The sequence below is a fragment of the Ixodes scapularis genome, unplaced genomic scaffold (assembly GCF_016920785.2).
Source record: "Ixodes scapularis isolate PalLabHiFi unplaced genomic scaffold, ASM1692078v2 PGA_scaffold13__105_contigs__length_92229423, whole genome shotgun sequence".
NCBI lineage: Eukaryota > Metazoa > Arthropoda > Arachnida > Ixodida > Ixodidae > Ixodes > Ixodes scapularis.
Window position 1 is genome coordinate 76,203,683 of NW_024609839.1, and position 21,035 is coordinate 76,224,717.

The 21,035-nt window shown below is 47.3% G+C and overlaps 1 protein-coding gene across 3 annotated transcripts; it reads left to right on the top strand.

Annotated features, from left to right (window-relative positions):
* The first annotated feature begins 2,309 nt into the window (after positions 1–2,309).
* LOC115323836 (serine/threonine-protein kinase PLK4) lies at positions 2,310–20,269 on the top strand. Of its 3 annotated transcripts, none has more exons than XM_029984293.4 (11): positions 2,310–2,638; positions 5,195–5,290; positions 6,297–6,395; positions 6,844–7,071; positions 10,138–10,226; positions 11,780–11,976; positions 14,461–14,594; positions 15,706–16,045; positions 16,857–16,990; positions 18,599–18,681; positions 20,057–20,269. In XM_029984293.4, the coding sequence occupies exons 2-11, from the start codon at positions 5,288–5,290 to the stop codon at positions 20,229–20,231; spliced, it is 1,482 nt and encodes a 493-aa protein (XP_029840153.2). In that variant the 5' UTR covers positions 2,310–2,638; positions 5,195–5,287; the 3' UTR covers positions 20,232–20,269. The 3 variants fall into 3 exon arrangements, with proteins under 3 accessions (XP_029840153.2, XP_029840152.2, XP_029840151.2); XM_029984292.3 differs by lacking the exon at positions 2,310–2,638 and adding an exon at positions 4,343–4,829 and having other exon boundaries at positions 6,862–7,071; XM_029984291.4 differs by lacking the exon at positions 2,310–2,638 and adding an exon at positions 4,536–4,829.
* Positions 20,270–21,035: the final 766 nt, after the last annotated feature.

Here is a 21,035-nt window from a genome sequence, read left to right on the forward strand (position 1 = left end):
GGAGTATTCACTGGTGGCCATATCTGTATGCGTGCTGATGGAGAGTTTCCGCAGTTCTTTTGCAATGCACATTCCACTCCGTCAAGATCGTTGGTCTGAACAGCCTAATGTGAGCTCGTTCTGAGCATGTGCTCCAACCATCGCCCTCAAATATGGTGTCCAGTCAATACCCCCTATAGACTACTTCCATAAATCTGTCGCTGTGAGCGTTGCATTCTGGGAACCTATGTGCCAGGAGCGGAGCGCGCATGGATTTCGGTTTTGGTTCAACGCTGTGCGGTGTCCCGAATCGCCAGTTTACTTGAGTCGTGCACAACCGGGAGATTGTGTCACTGTGTCCTGATGCAGTATTACTTCAAGTGCTCAATAGCCGGCAGTGCTGGGTGTAAATGTCCCGGTGTATCGGGTTTTCAGTGCTCCCATACCCAATCGAAGAACACAATCGGTCCTGGAACTGATTAAGGTCTTTGTTTCACTTGGGGGTATCTGCATCGCATGCCAATAATCTGTACTTGGACCCTGTAGGGCAGGCTTTCTGACAAACTTAGGTTGGCACACTGCCGTAGTTTCCATCCCCCAAGCCCCTTGTGTGCGCACAGTCGTGATTGATACGATGGTGAAAGCTCAATCACATTTCACTTTGCACCGCTAACCTTTTGACGAATGAAAACAGTAAGGGACGGACAAAAACACGTACAACGTAAGCTATGTTTGTACATCCTTTTCCGGTTTCCTCACTGCTAAGCTCTATTTCAACCTTTACGAGTTCTATTCGGCATTGCGAAGAGGAAAGTGATCCAAAGGTAAGGCTTACGTCGAGTCTATATCAAACATATTGCCGTGTATTACGTCCGTGTTCGACTCCAGGAGGGGAGAGCCGAGCGGCGGGCCATGGAGAAGCACGGGACACTTGCAAGCCACAGATTAATAAGCGCGGTCGGAGACCAGACACGACACTTCTCGTATCGCCAACCGATTGTAACCTAAACAGTTGAGTATACCCTTGCAATATTCCAAATTAACCAGTACATCACACATACGTCGGCAAAGAACTCGGGATTAATTTCAGCCACCTGCACAAACTGCGTCTGCTGGGATCCAAGCCTGGACGTAGACCAGTGTTCTGAAACGCGACCGACGTGGCTGGCATCTCGGCATGTTGCGTGGATAGCGGATTTCATATCCAGTTTGGTGCAGGCCGTGTGTCTTCAGTAGCCCGGAGTGGGCGGCTGATCGGTAACTAACGACCCCACCCCTAAAATACAAAAAGGAAAGCAGAAAATGGCAAAATCTTTTAGCCTTTCCACTTTGGTGAAGAAGGAAGACCAGTGAAGCTGTACTATGGTGGGAATGAAGTATATATAAATGTAAGGATTAATGAGTGCTGGTGTAATTGATTATTTGAACGATTAAAGAATCGGACATATATATAACGATCCGGGGGTATTTATTTCATAACCACGAGGACGTCTAAAACGACCTCAAGGACAGCGCCCAGAGGACGACCTCGGGAACGACGTCTTGGACGACCTCAAGGACGATGCCTAGAGAAATTCAGCCTTTCCTCCTTGGTGAAAACCAAAGTGGAAAGGTTGTTGCCATCCATGAACGACGACGGCAACCAGATAACCGGCAAGCAGGTTGTCTGGTTGCCGCCGTCGCTCGTAGATTGTGGTAGCTGTCTGGCGTTTTGTGTCGACCTTTGTCCACGGACACGATACTGGGGAAACTATACTTTGTTTCACCTTGTGTTGTACCGCAGGAATGGCTACAAGCGTGAGCCACGTGAGCTCCTTGTTCTAGGGCGCATCTCGGCGGCACAAGCTCTCGTGCACCAAGGGCAGCTGCCAAAGCTAGGAGCTCGCGCTTCTAGCCTTCGCTGCGGTACAACATAACATGAAACTAGGGTGCCTTCATGTGCGCTTTGCTTAGGGTGGAAACATCTCGCCATTTTGTCTCACACTTTTATTTTTATTTTTTGTTCAGAAGCGCGTGAAAGAACGTTTCCCTGCACGCGCTCGTGGCGCTGACTGTACTACGGCGACATTTTGTTTTTGTCGATTTCTTTGTTATTTTACCCGTGCGCGCGTGCTGTCGGCATCGGGTGCTACAAAGGGTGCCATCACCCTAAACAGAAGGACATTGAGGCACCCTAGGTGAAACGTAGTATAGCCCTTAACAGCTCCGCCGTAAAAAAAAAAGAAAAAAAAAAAGAAAGCCGTTTACAACTCCCTGTAACGCCGAATAGGCCATATGCAAAATCCTTGCCAGCTATCATCATCATGCTATTAGGAGCCGCCATATTGGGGGGTTTATCACATCTTCCAGTTGTGGAAGAGGCGCATCTGCATTAAACTCGGTTTTCATGGTATTAGGGCAGCTCATTTGTACACTCAACGGGCTGCTGGTTAGTTTCGGTTTTCATGGTATTAGGGCAGCTCATTTGTACACTCAACGGGCTGCTGGTTAGTTTCGGTTCAAAGAAGAAAAGAACGACGGCCGCAAAATTCTGGAAAAGGAATCGTCAGCGACGAGGTCGCAAGACTCGTCACTCAAGCAGTGAACTGGGCCATTCCAGGTCAATGAACGGTATTTCTCGAAGACGTCCTGTGAAGGGTTCGTACTGGACTTGCAGCAGGTGATCATATTTTAGTACTACGACTTCCACTTTGCCGCGACTATTGCTTCTCGGGCGAAACCATCGGTACGGGAACACCCCAATATGGAGGAAATATGATAACTGATCATGATTACACTAGATGGCGCTTCTTTTCGCATATGGTCTATTGGAACTAGGGGTGTCGCGAACTTTTGTCGAACCAGATTTTTCGGTCGAACTTTCGGGGTTCGACTGGGTCGAACCGGTTCGACGAACCTTCGAACTTTTCACCAGATTCGACCGGTTCGACTTTGTGGACAGTGTGGCCAGACCTTGATACAAGCATGTCTAGGTTTGGAGAATTTCTTTTTTTTATGCAAAGAGTTATTTTATTGTGTGAACAACTGCAATTAAAAGAAACTAATTCTATTCACTGAAGAAGTTAATAACTTAAATTTTAGTACTGTATTGACTGAAATAGCCGATCAGCGCTGCACTTAATTCATCTCTTAGCCATTACCATCCAATCCGAAGCCAACAGGCCAGCCTGTCGCGCATGCGCACACGAGTCGAACCTCAATACAAGGTTCGACGAACTTTCCACTAAAAGTTCGAAAAAGTCGAACCTGGTCGAACTCGAACCGCGGCCGGTTCGCGACACCCCTAATTGGAACTAGGGGTGTCGCGAACTTTTGTCGAACCAGATTTTTCGGTCGAACTTCCGGGGTTCGACTGAGTCGAACCGGTTCGACGAACCTTCGAACTTTTCACCAGATTCGACCGGTTCGACTTTATGGACAGTGTGGCCAGACCTTAATACAAGCATGTCTAGGTTTGGAGAATTTTTTTTTTTTATGCAAGGGGTTATTTTATATTGTGAACAGCTGCAATTAGAAGAAACTAATTCTAATCACTGAAGAAGTTAATAACTGAATTTTTAGTACTGTATTGACTGAAATAGCCAATCAGCGCTGCACTTAATTCATCTCTTAGCCATTACCATCCAATCCGAAGCCAAGTGGCCAGCCTGTCGCGCATGCGCACACGAGTCGAACCTCAATAGAAGGTTCGTCGAACTTTCCACTAAAAGTTCGAAAAAGTCGAACCTGGTCGAACTCGAACCGCGACCGGTTCGCGACACCCCTAATTGGAACGCAGCTCTTGACGAGGAGGAGAGAAAGGTATGGAGAGGAGGCTATGCCCCTCCTCCTCTCCTGCTCCGGGCCAAGATTTGGTCTACGGGCCGGCGTCGTCTAAGAGAGCAGACGACAAGCAGAAACGTTTGAAAGAGCAGACGACAATTTGAACGATCAGGTAGCCGTTTGAACTTGAAGACGCACTGGACGTAGTCGGCAGGTGGTCCGTACAACTTGAGGGTTTTCTGGCGTTCATGTTGGAACAAAACAAATAAATCTGATGACCACAAGTATCCGTGAATTCAACCCAAAGTGCTTCCCGCCCAAGCAATCGTGGTCCGACGGCGTCTGCTTTTCCCTTTTCACGGCACATATCCATATTCTCGGACGAACCGAGCACGTGAAAACTGACCTTCAAACCTTTCTCGAGACTTTTGGTACGGCCCCAGTCGCGGCGTTTTGACGAGAAGGCAGGTTTTTGTCTCGTTCCTTTCAAAACAACGCAGGAATACACGTCTGGCATGGGGACTTCTGCCCACAGCTCCAGACCGGAAGTGCGACCGACGCGCCACCACCGCGCCGTGACTTAACAGAGATGAGTTCGTGTATACTTCGTTTCAGCTTCGGTCCAGACGCAGCCAAAGCTACAAGCGCGAGCTCCGGGCTTTCAGCATCCCTGCCAAGCACGCGCGCTCGTGCAGTGCCAGCACTGTTCTGGGCCACATGCTCGCGCTTGTAGCATCGGCTGCGTCTGGACCGAAGCTGAAACGAAGTATAGAGAGCTCTCTCCCATGATCGAAACCGAAACTCCACCGGCCAACCGACTCCCACAATGCATAGCGTGGCATTTCGCCGATGAGCCGCGCCTGATGTGCGTCGGCCCATCAGCAACGACATCACGTGTCGCCGGCCAAATCAAATATGGCAGCTGCCGTTGCTTCGTGGATGTCGCTGTAGCGCCAGTAGCGCTGTAGCGTTGCTTCGACGGAGCTCGAACTGATTCTCTCGGCAGATTTTCGTGTTCTGCCGAGGGGTTCACGATGGTCGTCAACACGGACAACTCAATCTCAACGAAGCTAGGCGATTCCATACAGGTATGCTCGACTTGAATCCACCGCTCGTCGGTTACGCTTTTCAAAACGCTCGGTGCAGCGCTGAACGACATCCCTGTGCCCGTCATAGTTTTCTAAACAGGTTTCCTGACGTCTCGGTAAGTTTTTGAGTGCTTGTGTGCTGCTAAGGCCACTCTCTTCGTGTCTAACAGCCTGTTTGAGATGTCAGTAGGTTGAGACTCTTGTGTGAGGCCCGCTGAACGACATCCGTGCCTTCGATTACAGTTCGATGTCTCGTGCGATCCTCGTGCGTGCTTGGGCAGCCAATGCACGGCGTTGTCGCTCTGTCGTTCTCATTTTGTCACTGGCTAGAGTGTTGCGCATCACACTCGATCGTCGCACCGCAGGACTACGAAGTGTTCAACTTCCTGGGAAAGGGCGGTTTCGCTCAGGTCTACCGCGCTCGGTCCAAGAACTGCGGACTTGAAGTAGCCATCAAGATGGTGAGTCGCAGCTGGCGTGGCAGTACCCTCACTACTTCGTCATGTTTATTTAATGTGACAACCTTTATTCAATAAATAACAAATGAATAGAAAGATCCGTTCAAACTTAAACATGTGTACATGATTGGACCCTGCTCTTTTTGGGTTACCTGTGCCTCTTTCGTAACTAGCTCTTGATGAAGGAACTACTAGTTAAGGCACTGGCACGGGTAACTCGGAGTATAGTTACATTAATTATGTAAGAAAACCAAGCGTAATTATTGTGAGCTTTGAATCTGTGCCCCATTGGAAGTTCTGGAAATCCCGAATGACGCATTCAAAAGATCCTGTTGCGAGCTCTAAATCTATGAGTGCTACACATACGGCTTCATTGTCGTCGTACATAGCTTTTTTTACTTAATTCTGTGGTGTTGGCTGCTCTGCCATTGCCTTGTTTGTTTGTGCCTTCTAGTTATTGGTACACATTGTTTATGAGAGGGGTCTTTTGGGATCATAGAGTTCATGTAGTAATCTAGAGGCAAAGGTCTTATGCATTTCGACCGCCTTGGGACGACGGAGCATAGATGCATAACATTGGCAGTCCCAATGGGCCCATGTTGCTGGCGACGCTTTAATATACGCAAAGAAGCAGCAAAACACCACTTGTGAGGCCTATATATAGATTTTTTTCTAGATTTATTTTGCAGGAAAACACCGGCATCACGCATCATTTCCAAAGTTGACACGCACTCGAGCAACTTCAACTCGTCGCAGCAAGACGAATGTGCCTCATCTTCACGGACTTTTCTTTCTCTACTTCTCTGTTGCTCTCTTTCTCATTCTTTCTCTCAGAACCACCAATGTCAGCACTTACAGTTTGCAGCATTCTGCTCTGATCTTTACTTCCTGTTTGGGATCGAATGCTATATGACCATGGACTCGCATTCGAAGGTGCTGAGAGTTACCTAACACTGTCTGTTAAATTGTCAGCGTCGTGCTTTTTGAGATGCGCCGCTCTTTGCGACAGGTGGACAAATCGGCCCTGAAGCGCATGGGCGTGAGCAGCACCCGTGTGCAGCAAGAAGTCGCCATTCACTCGAGACTCAAGCACCCCTCCGTTGTCGAGGTATGGGGCTTTCCGTACCGCTGAAGGCTCATTTCGCAATCTCTGCTTGAAAAATTCTACTTGCGAGAATCTGTTAGTGACGTGGAGTGCTAAAGACAGCTTTTGGCGCCTTTTTTCATGAATAGCAGACGAACTTGCGCTCTGCATAGTCATCGGCAGGATGAGATTGGCAGAGCGTCTCTTTCGGGCGCTCGGCCTCCCGCAAGCGCTCGTTGACTTCCGCTGTGCTTTAACTGCACATGCATGCTCGAGGCTCCCAGAACGACAAAGCATAGGGAGCTCATGCTAGAGGCGGCACGTTACCGAAGGACCTCCCCGCTATTCTAATCCTGTCGGCGGCCATAAGACACTTAGCTTTTCGCATATTTTTCTCGGCCCTCTCTTGCGTTAATAGAAAAATGCAGTTGGCGTTTTCTCTGTGGTCGCGTTGCAACCTCTTTGCGTGCTGCTCTTCAACTACTTCGAGGACCGCGAGTATGTCTACCTGGTGATCGAGTACTGCGAGGGTGGCGAGCTCCAGGGCTACCTCCGGGCGAGGGGCGGCCCCCTCACCGAACCCGAGGCCAGCCGGCTCCTGGGGGAAATCGTCTCCGGCATCCTCTACCTCCACTCCCACTGCATCCTGCACCGAGACCTGAGCCTGTCCAACCTGCTGCTGACGCGGGACCTTCACGTGGTGAGCTCGCACGCTCCGAGAGGTTCCTCGGTGGCTCCGTGCGGTTTTTGCGGGCGTTTAGGACATGCCGGTACAATGTTCGATGCCGTACGACTCTTGGCGCTTTAACGTCGATAAGTTTTGACCTCGACGGAGAGAGGAAGATGTCCCACTAAGTTTAGTGGACGGTTTTCACGTAACGCCATCACCATGACAGTAGTCACGCAACATAGCGTGACACTGGCGTCGCACGACGACGCGCTTTCCCGATGGTCACGGGGCATCACATAATACCATGACATAACTTGACATTGTGCCACCAAGTGAGGCCCTTATGTCCCGTGACACATGACGTAGCAGGATTTATAAGCGCTATGCATTTAGAGTACCCCTGGGATGTAACACAGAGGCAGCTTTTATGGCAATAGTTGTGGCTCTTCTCACCATTGGAAATGACGTCCGTATTCGCTGTAGTAGTTGCTGATGTTGTAGTTGGCGCAATAGTCTAATGGGTCCGTCGCAATATTGTCGGCTTCTCAAAAAACAATCACCTGGACCTCTCTCGAATTGAACCTGGGTTTGTTGCTTGCGAAGCAGGCATTTTACCACAGAGCTATGCCACAGCATTGACGATCCGCTTTATCATACGTTTTTGTAGAATGAACGTGAGTTTTAGTCTCAACCAGTGCCCATCGGATGCTCACAGTTGCTGTGACGTCACAAAGGAAAATTCTTCCTAGCTCTTAAAGGGACCATGAAACCATTTTAGACATAATTTTACTGACTGCATATTGTTTACGGGATCAAAGGAAAACTAGCATGTGAGATTAGGAAGGTTAAATCCTAATTTTTGGCACGAAATTGTGGCAAATAATAACGGACTATATCTTACACTGTCTACCTTAAACGCTTGCAACAAAGCTGAGTGTATGAGTGGGTGGATTAATTAATGAGTTGTGGCGAAACTTTCTGTAATGGCGTTAGCTTGCGTCACCTAGCAAAGTAACCACAACATCCATAGTGTCGGAGCCTTTTTTCCCATTTTTTGGGGGACGTCAGTTGAATTTAGCTTCCGTATTGGATATGAGTAGTGTGTCACTGAAACTGTACTCTCAAACTATGAAATTGTCGATTAATACCGTCCATGGAATCGACAGAGTGTAATATTCAGTTGCATAAGCCACAGAGTCAACGAGAGCACAAGAGGTTTCTTCACAAGGAATTTCATTAGGAGTTTATATTACTTTGTTTACAGCGTTTTGTGTTTGCAGCCAAAATGTGAACTTACCATTCTGTACTGAGTAATCGCCACTCCTTTGCAGCAGGTTCTGGCACAGAACTTATACAGCCTTCTTCGGGGGAGTTCTCATCTTGCCGCTTGGGTTTGGTGGCTGACGGAAGAAGGCCCATACTTTCACTATACCGAAGCATTTTAAGCTGCACTTTACTCAGCTGCGACATATCCATAGCCATGTTGTTGATTGCACAAGTGTCGCAGACCAACGAGTTCTACGAAGCAATTGGTGTTCATAAAAACCCCAGTAGGTGACGTTCCGACATATTTGTGCCGAAACGTCGACGTAACGCGACGCTTGACTGATGCGGCTCCTTCACTCGGCCTAAAGAACTTCTGTTTCTTGTAGAAAGGCATACTTTATGTCACGGCCCCGCAATTTCACATGTTGATGGTCAGGTCGAGGAGGAAAGCAGACATGAGTTTTCATCTTTTTTTTGGTGCAAAACTGGAGGCAATAAGACGAAAACAGATTCCTGCTCTGGGTTCCATGAACATTAAAGATTAATTTGGTCTTCATTTGGAAAAATCTGAAAAATCCTTTCATGGTCCCTTTAACTAATTCCGAATTTAGTCGAAGTCAATTGTTGAAATTAAAAGCTTTGACTAGGTGGCGCAAGCCGCCGCCCAATGCGAAGCGCAACTTTGTCTGCTTCTTGCACAGGGGTTGCGAGGATGTCAGAATACCGAGCTCTTATTTGCTGATTGAACAAAATAAATAAGTGTGTAGACCTGAAGGCATCTAGCATTGAGGACTACCCACTATCCTTTCAATCGGAGCTCGGTGTCATTCGGACGTCACCACAACTCCAGCAAAGAAGCAGACGTTGCTCTCCACATTGTAAAAGTTTGGCGGTATCCATCTGTCCAATGCCACCTAGGAGAAGTGCCTACACATTACGCCATCGTTAGGGAATCCCCAAGCAGTCCCAAGCGGCAGGCGTGCCGAAGCTCGACAAGTGTACTGTGCAAAGCGGCAGACGTGGGAGTCTTGGCATCGCTGCCTGTTAGTGTTGCGCTTGTTGCGAGACGCCAAAAGACTCCGACGCGTTTTGCCATTCGTTGCAGTAAGGTGCATTCTCGTGATAACAAAGCCAACCGTGGATTAACACTGGACTGCTTGTTTGTTGTTTTTTTCATAGAATTGTTTGCCTTTCGTTTTTCTTTCTTCCCGCGAGTGCCGCGACTGTAGGGCATTGACTGACGTCGCCAATGACATTGCGGAGATTGAGCGTTTCACGGCTTTGGTTATCTTTCGTTTTGTTTATGTCGTTATGCCCAGAGTGCTGTTCATTTGATGAAGTTCCCGTGGCTGCGACACAGACGAACACAACTCGCATAATTGTAAATGTGCCTGTGATACCGGTACAGCTACGAAAGAAGTGCTTCTAAGGAAATCCTTAATTCGTTTTGTATTTGTGTGCAATATCTAGTCTAGGCTCGTTATAACAGACCTTGATTTTGACCAAGATTTCGGTCTGTTGTAAAAGGAGTGTGCTTTATGCAGATATGAAGTTGAGTCAATGGTACATAGAGGAAAACCAGCCAAACTTCACAGATCGGTATGTTATGTCCAAATGTCTGTTGTAACCAGGTCTGTTGTAATGAGCTTAGACTCTACTTCTGTCCATCCTTGTGGAGGCTGGTTTAAGGCAGATTTTACAGGCACATTTCGCGCTGCTGGCGCGTCTGTGGCACATTGTTTAGGCGAAGCGGATAGAAAACATGGGAGAGAAGCCACTAAGAGCTTGCCTAATAAGTGCCAATGATTAATGTTGTTTTGCGACGTGCAGAAAATTGCAGATTTTGGGCTGGCCACACAACTCAAGGGTCCCTGGGAACGTCACACCACGATGTGTGGCACGCCAAACTTCATGTCTCCGTAAGTTTTTCCCGAGGCTGCACCATGCTTTCTTAGAATGTCTCCGAGACTACTTAATACGTTATATTGCGCTACTAATACAAAGTACAATGTGAGGGGCTTATTTGTAAGCACTTTTGATTGACATATTTTCAGGACGATAGCTTCCACCTTGTGTACAGTGCGCACGGGCAATTTTTAGTTTAAAATGAGTTTTTGTTTTTTGTTGGATAGTTTGCACATATTGACTAGTATGCACAGAAAAAAATCATCGTACACAGGACACCTTGACAAGTGCCCACTTTATTGGCTTAAAACAAGCTTGTATGATATATAAATTATCATGATAATATTCTGTCTGTTTTGTCATAATGAACAAACTAGAAAAAACAAATTCCTGCATACTTGAAAGATGGCCCACCTCTATATTTTAGATAATTGTCTACTTTTCAAAAAACAGAAAGATAGCTCACTTTTAGTAATTGTAGTGCCCTGGTCAATGATGACCTCAACGGAGGAGGGGTTAGATAGCTGCGGCGGAAGATAAGCGAACGTTGCTGACTGAAGAGGACGGTTGTTTATGCTCCATTGCTCCTCAATCTGAAAACAAGTTTGGCAGTTCACAAATAAAAAAATAGCATTTTAAGAATTTTTTTTATTGCACACCGAAACTTAGTTTACTTCTCATTTTTACCTGATTTGCTCTCGCTTTTAAGTAGGGTATCCCAAGATATTACGGTGGTCGGCACCTGTATATAGTCCGCACGGCGTAACTCAACTCTTAAACAGGTACAGGGTGCAGCTGGACGGACTAACACATTTGGCACGCCTTGCACAATTTGAATTCCAAACGTACATACCTAACAATGTACAAGTGCACATGGTTTCGCAAGAAGATTGATGTCTATCTTTTTTTAGAGTTCAAGTCAGAGGCGGTTAAATATTAGAAATAGAGCAGAAACAGTGGCCACGCATTCCCTATGCCCTATACCGACGTTCGTCGTCTGCACACTGGTTTGCGAGCTTGCTCCCAGGTGGTCACTGTTCATACATTTTGTTGAAAGTATTAATTATTGCAATTACCTTGCTCATTGCCAGCCGCTGCCATTAGGTTTTAGCGTTTTTGCATTCACCAAGCCACCTGGAAGCGAGCTCGTGAACCAATATGCAGACGACAAGCAAGCTGGTATAGGGCATAGGAAGTACACGGCCTCCGATTTTGCTTTATTTTTAATATTCACTACCTCCGTGTTGAGCTCCCAAAGAAATAGACATAAAATTTGTTACAAAACTATGTTTGCGTGCCCAGTTTCAGGTATGTATGTTTGGAATTTGAATTTTCCAAGGCGTGGGAAGGACAGCCGTCTTTGGTTCGTCGCCCCTCCCTGCGATCGCAAGTTTCGCAGGTCACAAAATCAAACACCGTCTTTTTTCCAACTTTTTTTGGTTTCACTCCGAAAGTAGCCCACTTCTAATTTTCATCCGATTTGCTTTTGATTTTTGTGCGCCATCTCTTGGGATGTTACGGTAGGTCCCCCGAATTTGACTTATTTTAGTCGTTTTTCCTGTCGCAGCGAGGTTGCCTCTCGGGACCCCCACGGACTGGAGGCAGATGTCTGGAGTCTCGGAGTGATGCTGCACACATTCCTGCTGGGGCGGCCTCCGGCACAGGGCTGCTCCTTCGAAGTGCCGGCCGGACTCTCGAACCAGGCGAGGCTACTCCTGGTTCAGCTGTTGCAGAGGGATCCGAGGCAGAGGATACCCCTGCGCCGTAGGTGTCGCCGGTTTTGACCATGTTTTGCACCACACTAGATAGGGGGCGCAAGCTGCCACCCGATTTCAAAGTGTTTGGCCGCACGCATCCGTTTGTCTTAGAACTTCCTTTAGTGTACTACACCAATTGAATAGACTTTTTTCTAAATTAGCTGAGGACGAAGAACCATGCTGCGAGTGTAGTTACATGTGCTGATGTCTGCAGTGCACGGCCTTTCAGCTTTCTTGTAGGCGAAATCTAAAATAAAAGTCACCCTGCTCGTGCACTTGTCGATGCTCGATTTTAGTAATTTTCCTCGGATCTTATATAAGGTGAGCGTGAGCAGCACGTGTCCCCATGTTCCCAGATTTTGACAAAATGTCTATTCCTCCTGAGTGTAGTAATTGACTTCCTTTTGGATAAATAGAAAAAAAAAAATGGTGGTTTTATTTTGAAAATTTTTTTGTATCAAGGACTTTTCTCAGCAAATTGTCTTCAGGAGCTCGCCGATTTTTATACCGGAAGGTTGAAATAGTTTCGAGATACTATTCAACTTTTGTTCCTGATTCAGGCGAAAGTATGGAATGAAAATGAAGTCTTGCCTTAAAGGGGCCCTGCAACAACTTTTTGACTGGTTTTTAATTTGCACCGAACCTGAGCGCACTGAACGTAGTGAGTTAATGAAAGTTTTCTTTTCTCGAATTTTGCTTTATTTTAAAAGTTATGGGCAAACTAAAATTACAAAAACAAGCAAAAAATAACCTCCTTCATGACGTCGTTGGTCATGGCTTGAGTGGCCGTAAACTAGAAAAGGGGTAGTAAGCTCAGCGAGCGCTCACGGCTGCCGCACTCCGTGTCGACGGCTCGAGAGGGTGCCACTAAAGCACGTGTTGGATAGGCTGTATGAAGCGGGTAACCAGGGCGGCTCGCATTGCATTTGCTGCACGATTAAAGACTAATTTGGCACGACACTTTATTGGCTGCAAACGACAGCAAAGACGGGGTAAAGATCAGTTCAGAACGGGAGCCACTTACAGCTGCCATACTGCTAAACGGCCAAATCGCAAGCCAAACCTGAAGGCCTTCGGAACCGGTCAGATCCTCAAGCTTGTGTACGACTGCTGACGTCTGCAGCGCCGCCGCATACATCCGGGACCTTTTTACACTCGCCGCTCGTCAGTGCCTGATCCCACTACCCCCTTTTAGTATGCGCCCCCTTTTCCACCGCTTGGTGGCGGGTATGTCGACAGGTCATTTCTTGTTTCCCTACTTTATAAGCTGCTTTTGTTTCTTTTCTGATCTAAAATGCTGAACAAAACCTACTTGCATAAATAAATGAAATGGTTTGCGCCACTTATATTTTGTATTTCGACTAAAAAAAAAAGCTTTTAGCGGCTCTGACTAGTAGTAAGGCCAGGACCAAAGACTTCACATTCGTGCGCTTTCGGCACCGCGGGTCGCCCCAGTAGGTGGAGGAGGTTTCCGTGTCGTCCGATTAAAACATGACGCACTGATATTTAGTTACTCTCTCCGTGCCCGCTGGCTTGCCCGAACCCCAAGAGACGTCAAAACCGCAAAAAAGTTAGACGCTTAAATATGATTGCAGGGCCCCTTTAAGGTACCCGTGCAAATGGCTCCATTCCAAAAGCAACTCTGTCTCGTTTCTAAATTTGGTAAAGCTCCATGCTTCGCTGAATTTGCTGAATAGCCCTCATGCCTGCCGACCTGTCAAAAATGTAATGGAGGAAAACTATGATAACAAGACACTTCAGGAGATGTGCTGTGAGCTCATTGCATGACTATGCATGTTCGGATAGCATCTTTGACACTTGGAGCAGTAGCGAAACGGCACATGTGACATGCACTTTTGTTAAAGGGCTACTCCGGCAATCTCTGGAGCTCTCCCAAATAAATATATGTATATTCTAAATCCCCGGCCTTTACTCTTTCTGGCATGCTATTTAGTATCACAAAATTCGGAATAGGTATTGTGAAATTGCCAATGTAAAGCGATGCCGAAACCAGCACTCAAATATGGCCGCACTTTCAGTGCCGTGGCGTCACTAATGGGCCGGCTTGCAGGTGGAGCAGGCACTCTAGAGAACAGAATGCTTCACATTTGTTTCATGCTGCTGTTTGGGCGCAGGAGCAAGCTTCCAAAGCATTTTTTTGACACCATCAAACACCTTGTAATCAGCAAGGAAGAAACTCGACTGCCCAAAAAGTATAAACTCGTGCCTGCCACTGGCATTGCTTTTTCACTGTTGCCAGTAGAGACTTTCAGCTTGAAAAAAAAAAAAAAAAAACGGGGAAGAGCTAAACTTGTAAATTTAATTACTTTATGAAAAGAAATTATTTTTGCCTAATATTTTGGCTCTTAGTTCAACAATGTTTGTTGGTCCGTTTGGCTGATTTGGAGGCGTGCTCCTTTCTTTTGTGTTCATCCTTGGTGCGCCCTCTTTTCGCCGTTTTAAGACAGGCTCTCGTCGGCGTTTTACTCAGGCATTCCCGAACAGGCCTTCATGTGCCAGGCGGGATGCCCTCTGAGGCCCCTGCCTTCGAGCCTCGGACCTCCCAAGGCTCCCCTCAACACCACGGGCTTGCGACCAGCTAGCCTCTGGGCACGCAACATGCGGGTGAGTGCGATGCGACCGCCCGTTACCGCGACGAATGCCGCTACACTCCGTTCGACCCTAAAGCCGCGGCCACACTCCTAAGGCACTGTACGAAATGCAATTTAGACCTGTGTAGCTTCAGCCGCTTAATAACCTTGCAAGAGTGCAGTCTACGGCACTCTGAGCTAACCCCACGAGACCCCAGTTGAACTGGTAAAAGTCCCACTCGGGGCGCCATAGGCACGATAATTTGTCGGGAGCGAGATTGCAACGGACCACCGTGCATTCGTGCATGGATGGTGCTCGTAGAATCAATGAGACGTCCATTCACGGCAAACTTTGTGCACTGATCTGCTCGTCGGGCCGGTGGTTTGTGCTGATGCTACATCTCGGAAAGCCGCACGCACGTCGTTCTAAAGGAGATTCTCAAACTTTCCAACCACAAAGAACCTTTATCCGCTGGAATGGTAGCTGAAGAGCCCGTCCCTGTCGCGACATTGATCAGTGAAGCGGTGCAGAAGCCTGCAGACCTTGTATATAGCAATGCACATACTAGGGAGTGTTTTAGCTTGTATGCATTCATGGTCGGTGGCTCGGGTATGTTGAAATAAGGCTTAAGAGAAGTTCACACACTTGTTCACACATTTGCGTCTGCTTACGACAGAGCTCCCTTACGCCGAGAGGGCGTGCTGGCACCATCGATAAGGTAACTCGGGAATCGCATTTCACTACAGTGAAAGTTTTGCGGTGTTTGCGAGATCAAATGTACTACCATCTATCTATCAGAAATGGTCCATTATGACATCATTTGAACTTCTTCAAACCAAAAAGAAAAAAGATGCACGCGAAAATTCGGACGTAAACGGAAATGCGTCAATGTGTCCTCTAGTCGTAAGAGATCCCGAGATGTTTTAAGCCACCCTGTCGTAAGCAGTCACAAGTGTGTGAACCAGCCCTTAGTCCGAGAAGCACTTTGTTTAGGGACAGTGGAGAAAATCTGGGAGCTCGAGGAGTCCACGACGGTCCACTGGGGAATCTCTTGTGTTTCTAGAAACCCATTTCGGGAATCCACAGGCTAGCTCGTAGTGTTGCAGACCGTACAGGTTTGGCCCTTCCCGCCATGTCGTTGCAGCTGAGCATCCTCGAAGACGGCCAAGTCAGTGTGGAGTTCCGCGCGCGCAACCACAAGGTGACCCGGGTGCTGCGCGTCTCCTCGGACGGCACCCGGGTGGTCTTCTACAAGCCACCGCTCGGCTGGCACCTCTCCACGGAGGGGGTGGCCCCGGCCCCACCCCAGGGCGCTCCGGTGCACTCCTGGGACGCCCTTCCCCAGGCGCTCTGGGCGAAGTACGCGTGCGCGGCAAGGTTTGTGTCGTTGGTGCGGCAGAAGACGCCCAAGATCATCCTGTATGCCGAGTACGCGCTCTGCATTCTCCTGGGCAGCGGCGACCTCGAAGCTAGCTTCTACTCTGGTACGTCTTAGCGTGCTCAAGGGCTGGCACAATGATTTTTGTACTTTTGGCAAATACCGCTTGGACTTAATCCTCGGCGTTTGTAACCCACAAGACCCACATTAGTTTCTCTTACCACGCAGTAGCAGTCGCGGAGAAAAATGATCTGCGTTCACCCCTTCAGCAAGCAGCCATACCAAGCAGTCTTGTGATCTGGAGCCGATTATAAACCCCCAACTTTCATCATAGATATTGGCATCACGTGACAGCGTGACATGACGTGACTATGTCACATGACGTGACTACGTTACATGACACCATAATAATTTTCGTGCTGAACTTAGCGAAAAAATGGATGTCACGCGACCTGACGTCATGTAATGTCAGGCCACGTGACATTAATTTTTTCGCTATATTTAATGGGGAAATCAATGTTTTAAATTTCCCACCGAAATTCCCATCAAGTGTAACCACACTTTCACTGCATTTAACGGAGCACCTAATGGTCTGTCCAAACAGGACAGGACGGATGCCGCGCACGGCATGAAAAAAAGCATGAGAAAGTGTGCAAGTTGCAGCGTGCAGAGACAATTTCAGTGAGGACGTCAGCAGTGCACACCAGAGCGTGTGAATGGCTGTCCAGATTCATGTGACAAGCTCACTTTGAGCCTCTGTCCAAGGACACAAGCAAAAAAACTTTCCCCCCCCCGGAAATAATAACAAAAAAAAAAACGTGCCAGTGCGGATCAGAATTGGTACAGCCGATGCCGCGACTGCAGAAAATGCTTGTTGCTTGTATTAAGCCAGGCGATTGTTTCTGCACGTGGCACAGGTGCCAGGGTGGTTTGCAGCGGGAACCATGTCCAGCTGATGGACGTCGGCGGGCCGCAGCGCCACCTGACGCTTCCTGTCGATCCCGAGATGCTTCCTCCATCGCAGTGCTCACTATGGCAGATCACTTGCGAGGTGAGCCTCTTCACCACCGTACATTACTTTCGCATCTTGCCGGGACTCGAGCGACCAGGCCTCCGACCAAGCATCGTCTTTCTTGTCTGTACGCAGTAGAGCTCGCTATGCTCCGTTTCACCTTACAATGGACCACGGCAGAAACTATATACCGGGAGTTTTCAAGCTTTCGTATCTCGCCTTATCGGGCTTGACTGAAAGCCGAGTGACCCATCCCGGTTTTGGCGCTGGTTTAAAAGAAATAGAAGTGCAGAATCCTGCAGACGTAAACAATAATGTACACATACTAGGAAGTGTTTGATACATAGTTATGCATCGATAGATGGCTCCGACCTGCTGAAATAATGACTGAGCTGGAAGAACGCTTAGCGGCAGGGACGGTCCATGAAATTTGGGGGCTCTGGGAACCTGTGATGAGGTACTCTAGGTAACCCAGTTTGAGGACCTATGCCCTAAGACATGCTAGCCAATTCAGTGCTGCGAACAAATCACTTGGCTATGCGCCCTGCGCGTTGCTGCACCCTTCCCGGAGGTCACGTGACACGCACGGCATTGGATTGACCTTCGATGACTTGTATCATCCCCTACGGTTCATTGTAAGGTGAAACAAAGTATGGTCCATTTTTGCACGTTTTGAAGCTTCGATTTTAGTGAAGACCCAATTACTCACTCTTTCGTTCTAATTCTGTTAGTATATTAGCTTTCTTAACTAGGTTTAAATGCATAGTTTAAAATATGGTTTAAATCGTTTAAACAGCAACTACGGTCCCTATTTTTGAATTTGGGATTACAACTGTTTTCAGCTGAGCAGTGTCCCTAAATTAGTATCTATAGTTTCTTTGTTTTGTTTTTTCAATATTGTGTTTAGTTTTATAAATATCGCAGCTCAAAGTTTGGTTCGGGCATCTGTGACAAGACCTAAACTATCTGCTCGAGGGACTGCTGCGGTGTGACGTCATAAGGGTGCTGCGTTACGCGGTACAACGAATTAACCACAGCTCCACTGCGACGTGACATCACAAGGGTGCTGCGCCGTTGTTCCTTGACGAAAAGCAAACCCGCTTTGCCGCCGGCTAAAGAGCAACTGGTCTCATCTTGAAAATCGGTTTTAGTGAAGTATATGCGGTCTCACTTCGACATAATATTTCGGCTGTGATTATATTTCGTGCTAGTGAAATATGATCACGGCCGTGGGGAGCCGGCTGTGATCATCTCAAGTTGCCCTTTAAGGCCCTGGTCTCCCGATGATTATCTTTAATATGTACATCATAGTTCAGTTGTCCCCGTCTTTAAGCCTCCGTCATGAAGCAGTTAGTACTGCGGAATTTGAGAAATCCCCAAATTGCAACTGGCTTACAGCGCTTGTAAATACAATTCAATGCGATGGCACATTGTTGCATAGAGGCACCTTGTTGAACTTTACAGTCGGTTTGCAAGAAAAGTATTTTTCAGAAGCTAGCATTTCATTTCTAAAGCCACCCCCTGAGTCTTCGTTCCTATGTGGTTGTAAAAGATAACCCGCTTGATTCGAGAAGGCAGTCGTCTTGGGGTCGCAGAGTCAGTGTTCAAACTTCTAGTTTCATGCCTGAAAAACTTTTCAAATTGCAGTATCATCGCCGCTGCCAAGCAATTGAGGCGGCTGTGGAGGCAACAGACGAGGGCTGGAACATCTTCCCTGCCATCTTTGGGAGGTGCGTGATTGTACTGACAGGACGAGTATGGCAGAGTGTCTCTTTCGAGTGCCCGGCCTCCAACACATGCTCATGGCCCTCTGCCACACATTGGCTGCTCGCGCACACTCGACGCTCATGAGACGCTGAAGTGTTATCGAAGGTAGGATGCTGGCGCTGAAGGCGGGACAGCCGAAAGATCTCCCTGCCATTCTCAACTCGGGGCACAACAGCTGCAAGTGTTTCCTCACTTCTTTTTTCCGCAATACACACAGACGCAATGGTTATGAAGACGGTCCAACATGATGAAAAACTCTGCAAATTCCGCTTTAAACGACATAGCTCGCCGCACGCTTCACAACCAGTCAAGCAGCGAGAGTGTTCTGTTGTCACGGTAAAGTAAAACACCTGGAGTTCAAGCAAATTGAAAGCAAACGAAGCGGTATTTGCCAGCTACAAGCGTCCATCCGAGTGAAATTATTTTAATGCCGTAGATAAGAATACGGTACTAATGCTAATGCTATCTCTGCGGTGACACTGTCTCAGGTTTTTTGATTTGCGATGTATGGAAAACATGTTCTTTGTTATTTCGAAAAAAACTGACAGGAAAAATGCACATCTAGTATTTCTACGGTTCTCGAAAATCTCGGAATCTCAATGTTCAACCGAGTGGACACTACAGCCTGAGGACTGGTTTTATAGTTTTGCAGTTGAAAGTCATCAACAAATCGTCAATGAACGAAATCTTGTGCCGAACACTTTCCGTCTGCTATGCTTAACCAAGTAGTAGTAAGCTCAAGCATAGCAACTTGCCAAGGCCCGCTTCAGACAGAGCAATTTTTCCATCAGTACCAGGATTGCTGTTTCTTTAGTTGCTCCCTAGAATCCCCTCGTTGCGACTCAAATTGCTGGGATCAGGTCAAGCTTTAAACGAACGAACAGCTCGGAGACCGAAACGATAAAAGAGCCAATTGGAAACACAATATTCTTTATCTGACCCCCTGGGGTGGCGAGTAGTGACAGAACACTTGGTTCTGGTTCGCGGTGGATCGTTTTCATGATGTAAAGGTCTTAGGGAGATAAGATGGTATTTTTGGTGCCACCTCAAGATAAAAAAAAAAAAAAAAAAAATAACATGTTATTAACAGGTAACTTTATGTCCAGATAATGGAAGAAAGTTGCATCGCCGATGCCTATAGCAAAATGTAGCAATTTGAGCTGAGATTTGAGGACCGCGTTGCTGGGGTTGTTGCATCAGGACACTGGGAAAAACTGATCCTGATGCAACCCACATTTTTGCAACTCTATTTCAGTGCACTCTATTCACTCTATTCCACTCTGTTTCAGTGCATCATTGGTAGTGGCAGTGCTCATAAGCGTGGCGGCTCTTTTTCAGGCGACCGCAGGACTGGCGACAGCAGTCCAACGTCAAGTCCCTCGGGTCCTGCTGTTTTTCTAAAGACTTCGGCAATCGCAACTTTTCGCCGATGGGAACCTGCCTCACTGGAACGTGCTCCTCAGCCCGTGCACGAAGCAAGGCATCTCTTGCTCACACCGCCTTTGCTTATTGACGTTGTACGTAATTGCCCAATAAAGGACGATGCGAGGATATGGCTGGTCCTGTGCTTTTTCAGCCGTTGTATAGTGGCTGAAATTGTCATTTATTTAAGTGCACTTTTATTGCTGCCTGTTATCTGTGGGGAAGGGGGACATAGCTACCTGTTGAAATGACAAACAAGCGTATTAGGCTATTTTTAATGGGCCTCGTAACTGGCACTCCGATACAGCATGTCTTAATTGAAAGAGCCGATGACAGACTCACCTCGAGCGAGCACATCATTGACTCTCTTCCATTTTCCTACCTTCACATTGCTAAGAAGAAATAGCTATTGTAATTATATTATAATTACAATAATTATATACATATTTGTAATTATAAACATAATTGTAATTATACACCTAACGCTCTGGAGAAAAATATTTTTCGCTGAACTTTGCATTAATAGGGCTAAGCTTGAGCCTGCTCTGGTAGCTGGCTTCTCCTAAAAACCACCGTGGGAAAATTTTTTTCGCTGAACTTTGCCTTAATAGGGCTAAGCTCGATTGAGCCTGCTCTGGAAGCTGGCTTCTCCTAAAAACCACCGTGGGAAAATTTTTTTCGCTGAACTTTGCCTTAATATAGCTAAGCTCGATCGAGCCTGCTCTGGAAGCTGGCTTCTCCTAAAAACCACCGTGGAAAAATTTTTTTCGCTGAACTTTGCCTTAATAGGGCTAAGCTCGATTGAGCCTGCTCTGGAAGCTGGCTTCTCCTAAAAACCACCGTGGGAAAATTTTTTTCGCTGAACTTTGCCTTAATAGGGCTAAGCTCGATCGAG

Bases quoted from the DNA above. Each gene is read 5' to 3' on its own strand.
- LOC115323836 (XM_029984291.4), top strand. From the start codon at position 4,776: ATGGTCGTCAACACGGACAACTCAATCTCAACGAAGCTAGGCGATTCC. The intron at 10,227-11,779 runs GTAAGTTTTTCC...TTCCTGTCGCAG, and splicing joins ACGCCAAACTTCATGTCTCC to CGAGGTTGCCTCTCGGGACC. The intron at 11,977-14,460 runs GTAGGTGTCGCC...CGTTTTACTCAG, and splicing joins GCAGAGGATACCCCTGCGCC to GCATTCCCGAACAGGCCTTC.